The 17166-nt window shown below is 37.3% G+C and overlaps 1 protein-coding gene across 5 annotated transcripts in view; it reads right to left on the bottom strand.

Annotated features, from left to right (window-relative positions):
- The window catches only part of PRUNE2 (prune homolog 2 with BCH domain), a 377855-nt gene that overhangs the window by 196831 nt on the left and 163858 nt on the right, over positions 1-17166 (bottom strand). For all 5 annotated transcript variants that reach the window (XM_079925976.1, XM_079925978.1, XM_079925977.1 and 2 more), the window contains 2 exons: positions 16343-16506; positions 257-409 (listed from right to left, as the gene is read on the bottom strand). In XM_079925976.1, coding sequence (XP_079782102.1) covers positions 257-409; positions 16343-16506 — 317 coding nt within the window. The remainder of the gene's footprint in view (positions 1-256; positions 410-16342; positions 16507-17166) is intronic.

Consider the following 17166-nt stretch of genomic DNA (forward strand, 5'->3'; position numbering starts at 1 on the left):
TGCATCTGGGGTGCCCATTAGATGCATGGATTAACCACACATCCAGACACGAAGGTCTCAGAGGAAAGCCTGCAGTACAGACTGCCTGCTTCCAGGTGAGTTAACCTGGTATGCCTGAAAATCTTCCACAACCTCCAGCAAAAGGGAAGAACGTGAAGCCACACTCAAATTCACCTCCTGGGGCCCAGTAACACTCCACATCACAAAGCATCCCTCCTCAGCAGCTGAGACAGAGCTGGGGGACAGAGTCACTCACCCTGAGCACTGAATTGGGTCTCCTGCAGGACGCTGATAATGTCATCTCTTGGAGGTAAGCGAGGAAATTTTTCTTCCAGGATAGAAAGAATTTCCTCCTGCTTTTCTGAGATCTTCTTGGGTTCCATGGCCATCCACTTGAAAAGGATGCTACCTGAAAGGCATGAATCAAGTCACCTTCAAACTTTCCAGTCAAGCCAGGATGGGGCCCAGAAAAATAAATGTCTTCTGGTCTCTCAATCTCTGTTTCTACTTCCAGATTCCAGATTCTTGCCTGGGGCCTCATTGTGTAACATTCAAGAGACAGTTTTTAGAAAACGCTTCAGATACTGTCTGTCCTGCCTCATTGTTCTCTGAGTATTAATCCCAGCAACTGAACTGACTACGGCACACTTTATGGCAGAGTTATACACAAAGGAACAAAATCTGTCTCTTTCCCCCACCCCACACAGATACACAAAAGTGATAAACATTGGTTTTAAATGATTTCAGAATGGAAGTTAATGATAAACTATTTAAGGATATTAAATATGATTTAATATTTCCCTTTAATAATCTCTTTAAGAGACCACAGAGAAGATTGTTTCCACTCATCATGTTTCTGATTTCACATAAGAACTTCCTCCTCTTAAAAATTAAATGAAGGGAGATCAGCTCAGTGCTTTGTGACCACCTAGAGGGGTGGGATAGGGAGGGTGGGAGGGAGACGCAAGAGGGAGGAGATATGGGGATATATGTATATGTATAGCTGATTCCCTTTGTTATAAAGTAGAAACTAACACACCATTGTAAAGCAATTATACTGCAATAAAGATGTTAAAAAAAAATTAAATGATTTCATAGCCTCAATGTCAGCACCAAAGGAATCTGATAAGGTAGTGAACCTCAAATCCACTCCCAATCTTCCAGGTACCACACACAGTTTTGAAGTTATTTACTAATATCTAATTATAAGGATTCATAAACTGGCTCTAAATCACGGGTTTCAATTACAAAGTGATTTGATAATACGAATGACTGACCTCTCACAAACTCCTGGAATTTCTATGCATAATCTCACCTTGAAAAGGAGGAGTTACCACCTGTCACATCTCCTTCCCCTGCATCCTGAGGCCAGACTAACACAGAGTCGTGGGGGAAATGGAAGTTTCGCTTAATGATGAGGATTAAACTCTCTAAAAATCCTCAAACTTATTGATTAATCAGGGTGTCACCATCTCTCTAGTTTTCAGTGTGGCCTAAATGATAATATAGGGGGAAGGAAAATAAAGAAAGTGGTAAGAATGTAAAAGGAGCAATGAAGTAATGAGTGAGGGAAAACTATGGTACATAATCTTGCCATCTACCTGGAGATCTATAGAACCTAGAGAATAGATACACGTTCACCATTAAAAATCCTGAAAAATCCCAAGCAAGTCATCTGGCTGCTCTGTTCCTATTTGCCTATTTTAAAACCAGAAATAATACTGCTTTCCCAGCTTATAAGGTTATATACCAAAAATCAATAAATGTAAACATCGTAATGAAAAATAAATACTGCCAAACACATTTAAAGCATCTCATTCATTCATTCCTTTAGCAAAGAACTACTGAACACCTATTATAAGCCAGGCACTGTGCTAGATGCTAATGATTCATAACTGGACTAGAGCTAGCCTTGCCCTTGAAGCTTATAGTAGTTGAGGAGATACAAAGAAGTAGACACATAAATTTTCAATGTAAGGGGGATAAGAAATATTGCTGAGGAAATACACAGTACTCTGAATCTAGGCAAGAATTCAGGAGTCAGAAAAGGTTTCCTAGAGAATGAGTTAATAAGCTAAGCTGAGATTTGAATGATAACTAGGAACTTAAGGCGAAGGCAAGGTAAAAGGGACATCATGACCCAGGTAGATCGTATGCAAAGGCACTGAGGTGGGAGAGGATTTGGCCAGTTCAAGAAATGGAAAGAAATTGATTAGAACTAGAGAATACAGTCTTAAAGAAAAAGTTTTGAAAAATCAGGTTGGAGAGGTAAACAGGGCTCAGGTCCTGAAGGGCCTTTCAAGCTATCTTAAAATTTGTCTTTCATATTCTAAGGGAAATGGAGAGTCACTAGAATTTTAAGCAGGGAGAGGTAACGTGCTCAAATTTATGTTTTATAAGACTTACTCTGGCTACCATGAGGAAATGAATTAGACAAGGCACACTGGGAGAATCAGAAGGCTGTTTTAGATGAGAACTAAAGAAGGAGCAGTCAGTATGAAGGGAACTGAACAGATTCAAGGCAAATTATCATTTAAAGATGGGGCGGGGAGTAGCCAACTGGATTCTGAATATACCCTTTGGTCTGACAATTTCTGACATAAAACCTGAAATATAAGGATGATTTTTACTCTCTTTGTTAAGGCAATGGTGAATCTAAATTTCAAAAAAGATCTTCATACGCTTGCCAGATTACTTGTTCCAAGAACAAGGAGAAAATCTACATAAATTCTTTGGGAAAAATCTGTGAAGGCATCAGAGAGTTACCCAGGTGACTATCTTAGAAGCTACAATCCTGGAGAGAAAGTAAGTGCAAAGAGGTAAACCCAGCATTTGATGTTGCTTTTCCCCTCTGAGTGTTTGCTAATTCATATTGTAGCCAATCACATGAGAAGATTAGCAGATCTAACAGCAGTTTCACAGGAGGAGGGAGACAAAAATTGGAGCTTAGAGCTCTCCACAGAGGAATCTTAAATATCCCAAGATTTGAGATGAGATCCCTGGAGAGAATGTCCCCACATCCTGGCATAAAGATTGGAAGGCAGAAGACCTAAATAGACATTTCTCCAAAGAAGATATACAGACTGCCAACAAACACATGAAAGAATGCTCAACATCATTAATCATTAGAGAAATGAAAATCAAAACTACAATGAGATATCATCTCACACCAGTCAGAATGGCCATCATTAAAAAATCTAGAAACATGGGCTTCCCTGGTGGCGCAGTGGTTGAGAGTCCGCCTGCCGATGCAGGGGACATGGGTTCGTGCCCCGGTCCGGGAAGATCCCACATGCCGCGGAGTGGCTGGACCCGTGAGCCATGGCCGCTGAGCCTGCGCGTCCGGAGCCTGTGCTCGGCAAAGGGAGAGGCCACAACAGTGAGAGGCCCGTGTACCACAAAAAAAAAAAAAAAACAAAAAAAAAACAAAAAACTAGAAACAATAAATGCTGGAGAGGGTGTGGAGAAAAGGGAACACTCTTGCACTGCTGGTGGGAATGTGAATTGGTACAGCCACTATGGAGAACAGTATGGAGGTTCCTTAAAAAACTACAAATAGAACTACCATACGACCCAGCAATCCCACTACTGGGCATATACCCTGAGAAAACCATAATTCAAAAAGAGTCATGTACCAAAATGTTCATTGCAGCTCTATTTACAATAGTCCAGAGATGGAAACAACCTAAGTGTCCATCATCGGATGAATGGATAAAGAAGATGTGGCACATATATACAATGGAATATTACTCAGCCATAAAAAGAAACGAAATTGAGCTATTTGTAATGAGGTGGATAGACCCAGAGTCTGTCATACAGAGTGAAGTAAGTCAGAAAGAGAAAGACAAATACCGTATGCTAACACATATATATGGAATTTAAGAAAAAAACAAATGTCATGAAGAACCTAGCGGTAAGACAGGAATAAAGACACAGACCTACTAGAGAATGGACTTGAGGATATGGGGAGGGGGAAGGGTAAGCTGTGACAAAGCGAGAGAGGCATGGACATATATACACTACCAAACGTAAGGTAGATAGCTAGTGGGAAGCAGCCGCATAGCACAGGGAGATCAGCTCGGTGCTTTGTGACCGTCTGGAGGGGTGGCATAGGGAGGGTGGGAGGGAGGGAGACTCAAGAGGGAAGAGATATGGGAACATATGTATATGTATAACTGATTCACTTTGTTATGAAGCAGAAACTAACACACCATTGTAAAGCAATTATACTCCAATAAAGATGCAAAAAAAAAAAAAAAGATTGGAAAAATACAGTCTGCAGGGCAAATATGACCTACTGCCTGTTTTTATAAATAAAGTTTTATTGGAACACAACCACACCCATTAATTTACATATTTTTCATGGATTTTTTTTTGTAATGACAGGGTTGCATAGTTGCAGCAGAGACCACAGACCTGCAAAGTCTGAAATATTTACTATCTAATCTGACACAGAAAAAGTTTGCTGAGTCCTGCCTGTAAGAAAAGGGTGAAGCAAAAATAGACCAGTCTTCCTGAAGCCTGAAATCCTGATTTGAATCAGCTCAAACACAGAATATATTAAGTTTATCTGACAGTCTTCTAACTGCCTTTGAGGTGCAAAAGTAAATCCTCTCCATAGCAAAGGAATTTCATCATCTATAGCATCATCTCTACATTTTGCATATACATATTCAGCATTCAGTAAAAAATTACCAAGCATAAAGGAAATATAAACAAATGAATGGAAACTCCAGAGGAAAAAACTCGTGAGAAAAGAATGGAAACAGAATGGGGGAATAAAAAAATTAGCTGGAGAATTATAGAAGAGAATTAGAATCTATAAATAAAATGTTCAAAAGAAATTTTAAGGCTATACATTTAATAACTGAACAAAAATATCTGTAAACAACAGATTATAGCAAGGAAAAAGTTAGCGAATTGAAAAATATCTTAGAAGAAACTATCCTCACTGACACATGGAGAGAAAAATGGATAAAAATATAGAGATGAGCATAAGAAACATAGGTGACATAGAAAAAAGGTCTAAGATATATGTAATAGGAATTCCCCTTGGAAAGGAGAGAGAAAAATGGGCTGAGACAATATTTGAAAAACAGTGGTCAATCATTTTTCAAAATTAATGAAAGATACTACTCTAATACTCAAGATAAATTATGAACCCAAATAAGAATAAATACAAAGAAAAACACCTCTAGGCACATGACAGTGAAACAGCTAAAAATTACAGAGGGAAAAAGTTTTAAATCAGAGAAAAAGAAATATATTACTGTCAAAGGAACTACAATAAAACTGAGAGCGAATTTCATCTAAAATGATGAAAATCAGAAGACATTGGAATTACAGCTTCAAAGTGCTGATATAAAATAATTGCTGATGTTGAATTCTATACTGAAATATAAGAAAAAAATGAAGGCAAAATAAAGACATTTTCAGAAATATAAACTGGAAGAATTTGTCACAAGAAGAACCCACACTAACAAAACAGTAAAGGCAGAGGGAAATTATTATAGATGGAAGCAAAGAAATGCAGGAAGGAAAGAACACTGGAGAATATAAATATGTGGGTAAGAATAAATCAATATTCACTGTATAAAACATTTATAATATGGAGTTTAAAATATATGTGTAATTAAAATACATTTCAAAAAAATAAAGCAAATTTTAGTAAAAAAATAAAATAAAATAAAATACATTTCAATAGTAACAAATCGCAGAATGAACTAAGTAGAGATAAATTGCTCTAAGGTTCTTGGATGATCAGACAAGTGGCAAAAATATCGATTTACAAGAGATTTTAATGGTATTTTGTAATCTTTATTATAATGCTAAAATAATTTTCTAAAAAAGAATTCATAACTAGTAAGCTAATGGAAGGAAATGTAATAGTAAAAGTTCTTATTTAGTGTAATAGCAGTAAAGAAATGAGAGGAGAAGGGGAAAATGTGAGATAAATAGAAAACAAATAGCAAAATGACAAATTAAACCCAAATGTTAGAGCAATTATATTAATGTAAAGAGACAATTAGTGTTCAGTGGGTATAGAGTTTCAGTGTTGCAAGACAAAAAAGTTCTAGGGATCTGTCGCACAATAATGTGAATATACTTAACACTACTGAACCGTACACTTAAAAATGTTTAAGATGGTAAATCTAACGTTATGTGTTTTTTACGAACAACAAACAAGTAAACAAAGTACTTCCATTAAAAGACAAAAATTATGAACCTGAATTTTAAAAACTACAATAGCAATATACTGTTTACAACAGCACACCTTAGATATAATGATATTGAAAAACAAAGTAAAAGAATAGAAAAAGATGTAACATTGATATAATATACTATTATTAGATAAAGTAGACTCTGACAAGAAGAATTACTTGAAATTAAGACAAATATGTATTTATTATTAAACATTCAACCATCAGGTAGATACAACAATCTTAAATTTATATGAGCTAATAACATTACCTAATAGCTTCTAAATATGTAAAACAAAAAATTGGCAAAACTGGATGAAGAATGAGATAAAAACACAGTCTCAGTGGGAAATTTTGCACACACATCTCTCAGCAACTCTAAGAACCAGCAGGAAAAAAAATCTGTAAATATGTAGTTGCAACATGAGTAACAAAGTTGACCTAATTAACATAAATTGAACATTGTTATCAACAATGGCAGACTATACTTTCTTTTCTAATACAAATGAGACATTAACCAAAATTAACTACCTGTTGAGACAAAAAAATCAAGCCTTAACAAATGTCAAAGGATTACAATCACATAGTTATATTCTGTGGCCATCATGAAAATAGTCTAAAAATCAGTAATAAAACAAAACTAGAAAATTTCCAAATGTTTGAAAAATAAACAATGCACTTCTAAATAACTCATGGTAAAAGAAGAAATTACAACATAAATTACAATATATTTTAATTGAATGATAATGAAAATATGACATTTAGATTTGTAAGATGCAACTAAAGCTATGCTCTGAGGAAGTTTTATATCCTCAGAAGCATAAGATGTTAAAAAAAAACTGACAAATTCAATTAAAAAAATGTATAAGGAAGGATATAATAAAGGTAAGAGCAAAACTTAAAGACACAGGAAAGAAACACGTATACAGAAAATAAAACAACAAATTGATACTTTGAAAAGACTAACAGTTTTTTAAAAACTGTTCAAGAAAAAAAGAGAGAGAAGAATGATAGAAGGTATAATTTTCCAGTATTAGGAATGAAACGTGACATACTACAGATTCTAATGACATTAAAAGAGAAGTACAACGTTAATAGATTTTAAATTTTAGAGGAAATGGACATTTCTGGAAAAACTCAACTTGCCAAAACTGGCAGGAAAAGAAATTTAAAATCTGGATGGTTTTGTATTTATTTTAAAATGAATCCATAGTTTAATAGCCATAGTTCCACACATTTAAAAAATACTAATTTTACACAAATTCTTCTGAAGATTAGAAAGAGAAAACACTTCCCAACTTATTTTCTGAATCCAGCATAATCTTCATACCAACACTCAACAGAAACATTACAAGAAAGAAGTAGAGGCAGGTCTCTCTCATAAACGTAGTTGCAAAAAAGTTTTTTAAAGCTAGTCCCAAATCAAATTAGCAATATATAATAGGATATTGTATTGTCACCAAATAGGGATTTCCTAGGAATTAAAGGACAAATTAACATTCCAAAGTTAATTAATATAATTCACCACACTAATAGAAGAGAAAAATCAAATGACCACTTCAGTAGATGTCAAGTAATGAAACTACTTGATAAAATCCAAGATTTAATGATATAAAATCTCAGCCAAGTGGAAATAGAAGACAATTTCCTTAATTTGATGAAGGGCATTTGTAAAAACCAAATAAGGAAAGCAAACATTATATTTAACTGTGAAATATTGAAAGACTTCCACCTCAAATCAGGAATGAGACAAAGATGCCTGCTATTTCTATTTCTATTTAACACTTCAATGTGAATCCTAGCCCAGAGAAATAACACGGGTAAAAGAAGCGAAAGTATAAAGAAAGAAAAGGAAGAAATAAAAACTGACTTCTTCATAGATGGTATGTGTATGAACTTACAAATGAAAATACAAATGAATTATTCATCAATACAAATGAATTAATTAACTAGTAATACAAATATTAATACAAATAAACTTAAAATAGTAAATAAATTTTGCAAGGTTGATGATATAAGGTCAATAATACAACCCTTGTATTTCTATAAACAATCATGAACAATTAGAGCTTCCCTGGTGGCGCAGTGGTTGAGAGTCCGCCTGCCGATGCAGGGGACGTGGGTTCGTGCCCCGGTCCGGGAAGATCCCATATGCCACGGAGTGGCTGGGCCCATGAGCCATGGCCGCTGAGCCTGCGCGTCCAGAGCCTGTGCTCCGCAATGGGAGAGGCCACAACAGTAAGAGGCCCGCGTACCACAAAAAAAAAAAAAAAAAAAAAAAAGTCTAATCCAATGACAGCCCCACAATTTTTAGGGCTTCCCTGGTGGCGCAGTGGCTGAGAGTCCGCCTGCCGATGCAGGGGACACGGGTTCGTGCCCCGGTCAAGAAGATCCCACATGCCGCGCAGCGGCTGGGCCCGTGAGCCATGGTCGCTGAGCCTGCGCATCCGGAGCCTGTGCTCTGCGACGGGAGAGGCCACAACAGTGAGAGGCCCGCGTACCACAAAAAAAAAAAAAAAAAAAAAAAAAAAAAAATCCCAAACAAATATCTTTTAGGGGTGAAACAGGAATAAAGACACAGACTTACTAGAGAATGGACTTGAGGCTATGGGGAGGGGGAAGGGTAAACGGTGACAAAGCGATAAAGAGGCATGGACATATATACACTACCAAAAGTAAGGTAGTTAGCTAGTGGGAAGCAGCCGCATAGCACAGGGAGATCAGCTCGGTGCTTTGTGACCGCCTGGAGGGGTGGGATAGGGAGGGTGGGAGGGAGGGAGACGCAAGCGGGAAGAGATATGGGAATATATGTATATATATAACTGATTCATTTTGTTGTGAAGCTGAAACTAACATACCATTGTAAAGCAATTATACTCCAATAAAGATGTTAAAAAATAAAAAAAAAACAATTAGAAAATCAAATTTAAATTAAAAAACTGTATTAGCATCAAAATATAAATATTTAGGGATAAATTTCACAAAAATGTGCCTGGCTTACAGTCAAATCAAGAATCCAATTTCTTCAATTTGGGGATCTTAATTTTAAAATACATAAAAAGGCAGTATTCAGAAACTAATATAACAGATATTGCACTAAACAGAATCCTACACAATAATTCAATGAAAAGAAACTTCTGACATTATAATTAGGTTTACCTTGACAATTAAAAAGGAGAAGATGTTCTGATGTAAGTAGGAAAACAATAACTCAAAACATGGCCACCATACTCTGAGTTGTTTTTACTGCAGAAGAAAGGCTATGGCCCAACTTTATCCAAGAGACTCATCTATAGCAAATTTTTCTACTTCACTTTAGAGATCCATTTAGCGACATACTTAGTTAAATATCAGTATCAGGATGTGGAGCAGCCAAAGGCACCTCTTCGCAAAATCAAACCTATTTTTGGCATAAGAGTTGACTTAACATCCAGCAAATTCAGCAGAACTAAAAAGTACTTAAATCCATATACATGTACCCAAATGCGTCCTAGGTATTCACAGGCCATGGGGGATTAACGACAAGCAACAGAGAAAGCAATTATAATAAAACAGTAACAGGGGCTTCCCTGGTGGTGCAGTGGTTGAGAGTCCACCTGCCGATGCAGGGGACACGGGTTCGTGCCCCGGTCAAGAAGATCCCACATGCCGCGAAGCGGCTAGGACCGTGAGCCATGGCCGCTGAGCCTGCGCGTCCGGAGCCTGTGCTCCGCAACGGGAGAGGCCACAACAGTGAGAGTCCCGCGTACCGATAAAGAAAAAAAATAGTAACAAACATTTCATTCCATTAGAAAAAAAATCAACCACATATTCTTTGTTCAAAAGAATGGAGAAGTGAAGGACCTCTTGCCAAAAGCAACTGCAGTACATTAATATCAAACATGATCTAATGAAGTCAGAAGTTGTTTGGGGAAAACATTCACCACAGTCAAGGCATATTCTGCATGATAAATTCTTAGCAGAAAAGAAGGGATTTTAAACCTCTTTCCTGTTTCACCTGGGATCATTTTGTTTTTCATACTGAAACAAAAAAAATTAAAGGATGAATAATAGAGAGAGGGAGGGAGGGGGAAGGGAGAAGGAGAAAAAAATAGAAAATGCAACTTAGCTTATATTTCTGCCTGAACAGTGATAAAACGGGAGCATATTATTCAAATGCTTAGTAATCTTTTTTTTTAATAGTAATCTTTTTTTTTTAATTTTTTAAATTTATTTTTGGCTGCGTTGGGTCTTCGTTTCTGTGCGAGGGTTTTGTCTAGTTGCGGGGAGCGCGAGCCACTCTTCATCGCGGTGCGCGGGCCTCTTCACTATCACGGCCTCTCTTGTTGCGGAGCACAGGCTCCAGACGCGCAGGCTCAGTAGCTGTGGCTCACGGGCCTAGTTGCTCCGCGGCATGTGGGATCTTCCCAGACCAGGGCTTGAACCCGTGTACCCTGCATTAGCAGGCAGATTCTCAACCACTGTGCCACCAGGGAAGCCCCGCTTAGTAATCTTATAAATTTAAAATGTCTGAATTTAAGAATAAAATTTATCCTTATATGGCAAAAGAAATAATTAACACTCTAAGGTTGAGGAAATGTTCTGGTTTTATATCTTGCAGAAAAAATAATTTCTTTCCCCTTCCCCCAACACAGGCCATCCCTCTTCCTAAGCAAAACAGCCGCTTAATTCCTTTTGGACTTTGTAACCATTTTGGGAGATGGATGATTCACTCTTTGGGCAAGAGAGAAAAAAAAAAAAGAAAAAAAAACTGGCTCTGTTCCTTTCCTATTTTACCTCCTTAAAAGGATCTTTTCGAAGCTGTTAATCTAGGCTACGAAAATAGCAAGCAACAATTCTTTATTAAAGTTCAAATGGAATGACCACCAGAAGGAGAGAGTTGTTTCTTTAAAACCTAGGGCATAGTTTTTCTGCGTCCTAAGCTAAGAACAAGCTGTTATCTGTTTCACTATTCAAGTTGTGGCTCTGTCAAGGCTTTATACACATAAACATGAAAGGCCAGGTGAAGTGTGGTTTTGATGGAAACCTGCCTGGTAATCAGTGGCTGCAGTCTCATCATTGCCAGCTGGTTCTGTGAAGCACACACACACATATGTGGGCACACAAACCCCCAATGCAATGATTCAGCAATTTAACGGACCTTAAATTTGGCAATTACCCTCTAGTAAACATTTCTGCAGGAAATAAAAGAATACAGGTTGAGGAGTCTGGCAGGTCTATAATTGTTTGCTTTTGGTACAAACCCAGGGCATAACCAAACACCAAGTTTAGGCCACCATGACTGTATAATGTGACTTTTAGATAGAACAGGTTGCAGCTTATTTGAAAATGATAACAGTAAAATCTTAGAAGCAGGTAGTAGGAGGGAGAAAGTAGAAAGAGGAGGAGGAGATGAAAAGAAAAGTCAGAAGAAAAGAAAAAAAGCAAAGAAACAGGAACCACAACAGCAAAAACAGAGATAGGAAGGGGATGAAAAGACACATTTCCAAAAATCAGGGTTACTTATGATCTCATCTGAATGAGCACATTCTTTTCTTAGACAAATAATTTCTTACACAAATAATTAGAAAGTAATCTCCATAAGTAAATCTATGCCTTTTCAGATGAAAGCGATGCTAATGATCTGTATCCTGAAATCTCTAAGTTTGAGGTATGTCCTACTGAAAGACAACAGCAAGACCTAGCTATTGTAAGAAGTATTAATTCAAGAAAACACAAATTATGTCAACGTTGTTAAATCCCCCACAGAGACTGAACACATATTAGCCATGGCTGGGTCACCTGTTGACATTTATCCATAACTCTCCTGCCAAGGTCCATATGATAGCATGACAGGGGAGATTATTAGATAAACACAGCAGGTTATTTCTACACTGGCAACTTGATACCTACTTCTAATCAGTATACAAATGATCTTTTAGCAGCATCCATAATAATCAGGTTCTATCTCCATATCTGAATATAATATTATCGCATAATGCAAACATTTTGATATACAGCTACAGCAGTGAGTGTAAGACTACAAAAGATCTCAATATGACTGATTTTAAGTATTACTATCCTGTATTTAGAGAAAAACATCAGCATGTATAGAAAAGAGATTTGGAACAGGAAATACGTTTACTAGACAAGATGAAGCTGATTAAAACCATCCCCATACGCTGACTGAGGAGCAGAAAGTGTGTGATGCACTCTGCCCAGTTCCTGTATAAATGCTATTACATATGTAAAAGTTGGAGGATACCTATGACTATTAGGTGTCTTTTCAAGAAGACTGACATAAGGAAAAAACCTTTAGACTTAGATGTTCTTTTAATAAGGAACTGGTATATGTGTTTGTTTTAGTAATAATATGAATTTTACAATTAATTATATTTCTATTTTTTCATTGACTCCAGAAAGCTATTATTCAAACTTTCAAACAGAACACCACTTTTACTCCTCCAAATTTATTTATTTGTATGTTTCCTGACTCTGACCCTTTTTTCTGTTTTGTTATATTTACATGCCTTTTTGTAAACCACTTCAAATATTCTATGGAAGAAGAAAGGACACAAAAGATAAAATAAATAAATAATAGATGAATAGATGATAGATAACTGACCTATGCAAATAGATACTACATTTAATATAAATATAGAGATCTAATAACAATGAGAGTGTATACTATATGAGTCCATCTACATAATATACAAAACAGACAAAAACCAATCTCTAGTGTTATGGGGGACACATAGCGGTGGTAAAATTTAAAGAAAAGCAGGAAAGTGTGCGCCATAAAAATCAGAATATTGGTTACCCTTAGTTAGAGAGGGAGTGAGTGGCGATGGGGAGGGGCACAAAGCGGTCATCTTGTTCTACTTCTTAACCTGGTTAATTGTTAAAAGGGTGTCCCTTTTGTGATGTTTCACTGAACTGTATATTTATATTTTTATATTTATGTTTTGTATTCTTTTCTGTGCATGTATTATACTCCATGAAAGGGTTAAACTTATATATATAAAGTGGACAACCAAAAGATGAAAATAAAAACAAACGTTTGCAAAATACGAAAACAAGGATTTCTAAAAGCTAAAAAAGTGGGGGGGGTTATTATTGGAAGAAACAATGTTCAAATTCTGGACATTAAGAATATTGTAGGGGTGGGCTGGAATCAAATGGAAATCACAATATCATAGTACCAATTAAATCAATATAGTCACAAAAACAGAAACTATATAAACAATCTTGCAAAATTCATTTTATGACAGGATTTATTGAGGGTCTATTATATGACAGGCACTGTTCCAGGCACCAAAGATAAGAACGGTGGAACAGTAGGCTCAATCTTTTGCACATTAAGGAACACACAGAAAATTAGATTTTTTTTTCAGCCTACCAGGCTAGGAGGCATACTTAGGGTCCTCTCCAAGGACTGAAGGGATCAATATCTTGGCCCACTTGAAATCCACTTACAGCACACCAGTGTGCCTCAGCATGATGGATTTTAGGATATGATCATGAGAATGAAAGGCAAAGAACAACCAAATTGATTAAGTACTTAGTTTGGAGTATATTCAGATTTTTTTTGGCACAAAGTTTATAATAATATATCTTCCATAGAGGTCCAATTATGCTGTTTTTAAAGATTCTTTCAATTCTTGACTGTAAATATTTAACCCTCATGACATCTGGAAACAGACATTTTTCAAAATTCTTTATGGCAGAGGTGTGTGTAGAAATTTGCATTCCTTCAAGACCTAGAAGAATGCATAATACATGTTCTAGACATGTGTGTCAAATTAATGATCATTTTGAGCACCCCAAAATACAAAATAACATAGCTATTTCCAGAGAAAACTCTTTAGAAAGAATTATGTTATGAAAATAATGAATCCTAAAATTATTTACAGGCACATAAAAAAAGTTCCCTTTAAAACTTCCCTGTAGGTTTGGTGTTAATACGTGATTGGAAAACTATAAAATCTAAGGGGTTTTTTTTGGTTTTTTTTTTTGCGGTACGCGGGCCTCTCACTGTTGTGGCCTCTCCCGTTGCGGAGCCAGGCTCCGGACGCGCAGGCTCCGGACGCGCAGGCTCAGCGGCCATGGCTCACGGGCCCAGCCGCTCCGCGGCATGTGGGATCTTCCCGGACCGGGGCACATACCTGTGTCCCCTGCATCGGCAGGCGGACTCTCAACCACCGCGCCACCAGGGAAGCCCTAAAATCTAAGTTTGAGCTTAGTGAACATAGCAAAATTCGACTTGGTTCCTTTCTTATATTTATTAAAGATTCAAGAGGTTTTAAAAATTGGCCCATTGCCCTTCTCACTCTGAACATTTCAGTTACCTTTTTAAAGTCAAACTCCTCGGATCATAATCCTTCGGTTCCCTTTTGGCCAAACTGTTCAGTGATGTTTCACCTCCCTTCCACGTAATGTATACATGCATATGCACATGCACACACTTTGGTCAAAGGTCCCCAGAGCCCTCTTTCCACTATAATAAGACACCCATGTCTACTGCCTCCCAGGCTTCAGTGACTCTGGCTTCCTCATGACAGCGTTTGTATTGGCAGTCTTCACAGGTAGAGGCACTCTATCCGTTCAAATTCCAATTTCCAAGCAACAAGGAAGTGATGTCCCTATCCTGCCAGCTTTCCAGTGCCATCTCAAGCCCAAAGTTATGAAAAATATCTGATGATAAGAAAAACCAAGGTCCTTTACCATAGTTCTAATTCTTGGTAGCTTTGAAAACTAAAACTAAGGTAACTAACAAGAGGGTCTGCATCCCTTCTAATTCCCTAAATCTGAATATCATCATTGTTATCATCATCGTCAACAACAAAATCATATCTTTGTTCCAATGTACTGCAGTTTGATATTATTTTATTACTTATAGAAAATCATGATGAACTATTCCTTGACTACATTTCTTTCCTACTAAACAACACTTGTATGTTTTTTGAACAATAAACCAAACTTCTTAGTTTGCAAAATGTTTAAACAGCATATTCTCTAGTGTTTGCCTGCACCACATATTTGCACTGCCAAACAACTTCCTTCTTGGCCGAGATCCCCGATCGCCTTTATTTCCCTTCTGCTCTGTCATAAATAAATGATTGCGCTGACTTAGTTTACTTGAAGGCACAGTTTCCCAGAGAGCAGTTTTACAGATGTCCAGAGCCAGAAAAGTATTTAAAACAGGTTGACTGGGGCCGCTGGTTCTAAGACATCTGTCGGAACTATAAAAGTCTAGGACCTTTTTCTCTCCAAATTCTGGTAGTAGTAGAGGAAGCAACGGAAAAAGGCCTTAAAAGAGTTGTCACGTATTCTTGGGCTTCTCTTTCCTTTTTTAATTCTTTCAGCCTGTTAATCACTGCTTTTCACTTTCCTATGTCAAATACTTCTGAGAAAAGTCTTTGTCTACCATGTTCAAGACGGATTGCTGGAAGGAGAAAAAAAGCTTTATACAAAACCCCAAACTGCCCTACACAAGATAATATGGAATTTTTGTGGTTAATTTTGTGGCACCAAAGTCAACTGACAATTTCCAGCTTGGAAACCACTTTTTAGAAGAGATGGGCTCCACTGAGGAAGACGAAAGAGAGACGAGGATAATTGACGATGGTGTGCTTAAAGCAGGCTGGTGAAGGTGGAAAACACCACAGGATGGGGGGAGAAGGAGGTGGCAATCTGACCATAAAAGCCCTGCACAATATCACCAAAACGAAGGTGCGTAACTTTGCCATCCAAGCAGTATTATATAAACGAGGCACGTATAAGTACCAGCAGATATTTCCACGTAGGGGTGTGGAATTCTGGCCCATATCCACTCTGTTCCGGAGCAAGAATCACCTCTGGAAGCTGTTAGACGGCCAGAGGAGCTATTCCCGCTCCCCAGCAGAAGTGCAGCAGGTCCATTTAATATGCTGATCTGGTGCAAGAGCAAAGATCCTTCATGCCTGTTTCTAAATGCACATTTTTAATATTCAATATAATGCTACTCTTTAACAAACTCTTTACTCCCTGCCTCTCTGATGAAGCTTCCCGTGGTCTTGAAAGGGATTGTTAACCCAAGAATGGATCGCACTCTTTCTGCATGAGCGAGTCAAGAGACACTCCATTAAGCCTTCCAGTATTTAATAGAAAGAGTCATCTCTCACCTCTGAGCAGATGAGCCAGCTGCTCGGTGATGAGCTCGGGAGCCTCCTGGAGAATCTCTTTCACCACCAGAGAGGAGGAAGACTCTCGGTACTCAAACCCGGCATCGTCCTGCTCAACTGGATTAATGACCTTGACGACTGCTGATTCTAAAGTTTTGTCCTCACTGTAAAGCAAATGGAGGAGAGGAAGAGGAAGGGATATGGCATGTTTTCTTGCTTTTTGGAATTATTTAACCTCTGCTTCCACACAAATGACCTCCTCTTAATAGCCAAATACATATGTAAGTTCACATGACTTATTCTGTGTTATCACATTTCATTTCAACTAATCACCTCCCCAAGAGTCTTAGAAGATCTTCACGCCTTAGTACCTCTTCACACCTCTTGTTTTGCTGTTGGACATAATAATAACAACAATAATAATCATTGTTATACCTAATATTTACTGAGCTTCCACTACAGGTCAGACACTATAATAAATACTTTCAGAGTATTTTCACATTTTATACCATAAAATGACCCTATTCAATGGGTTCTATTAAAATCCCCATTTTACAATGGGGGAAAAAGGCATGAAAAGGTTAAGAAACGTGACTAAAACAACATGGGGAATATAACCAATATTTTGTAAAAACTGCAAATGGAGTGTAACCTTTAAAAATTGTATAAAAATATAAGATAAAATAAAAGTGACCAAGGTCACATAGCTAGTAAGTAGACTACTTGTATTTAAACCCTATCTAGTTCCAAAGTTCACACATCCAGTTATGGTGCTGGAGGAAAAAATACTACTGGCTTATTTATTTCCACATCATTCTTTTTAC

This window comes from Stenella coeruleoalba (genome assembly GCF_951394435.1).
Source record: "Stenella coeruleoalba genome assembly, chromosome: 7".
Lineage (NCBI taxonomy): Eukaryota > Metazoa > Chordata > Mammalia > Artiodactyla > Delphinidae > Stenella > Stenella coeruleoalba.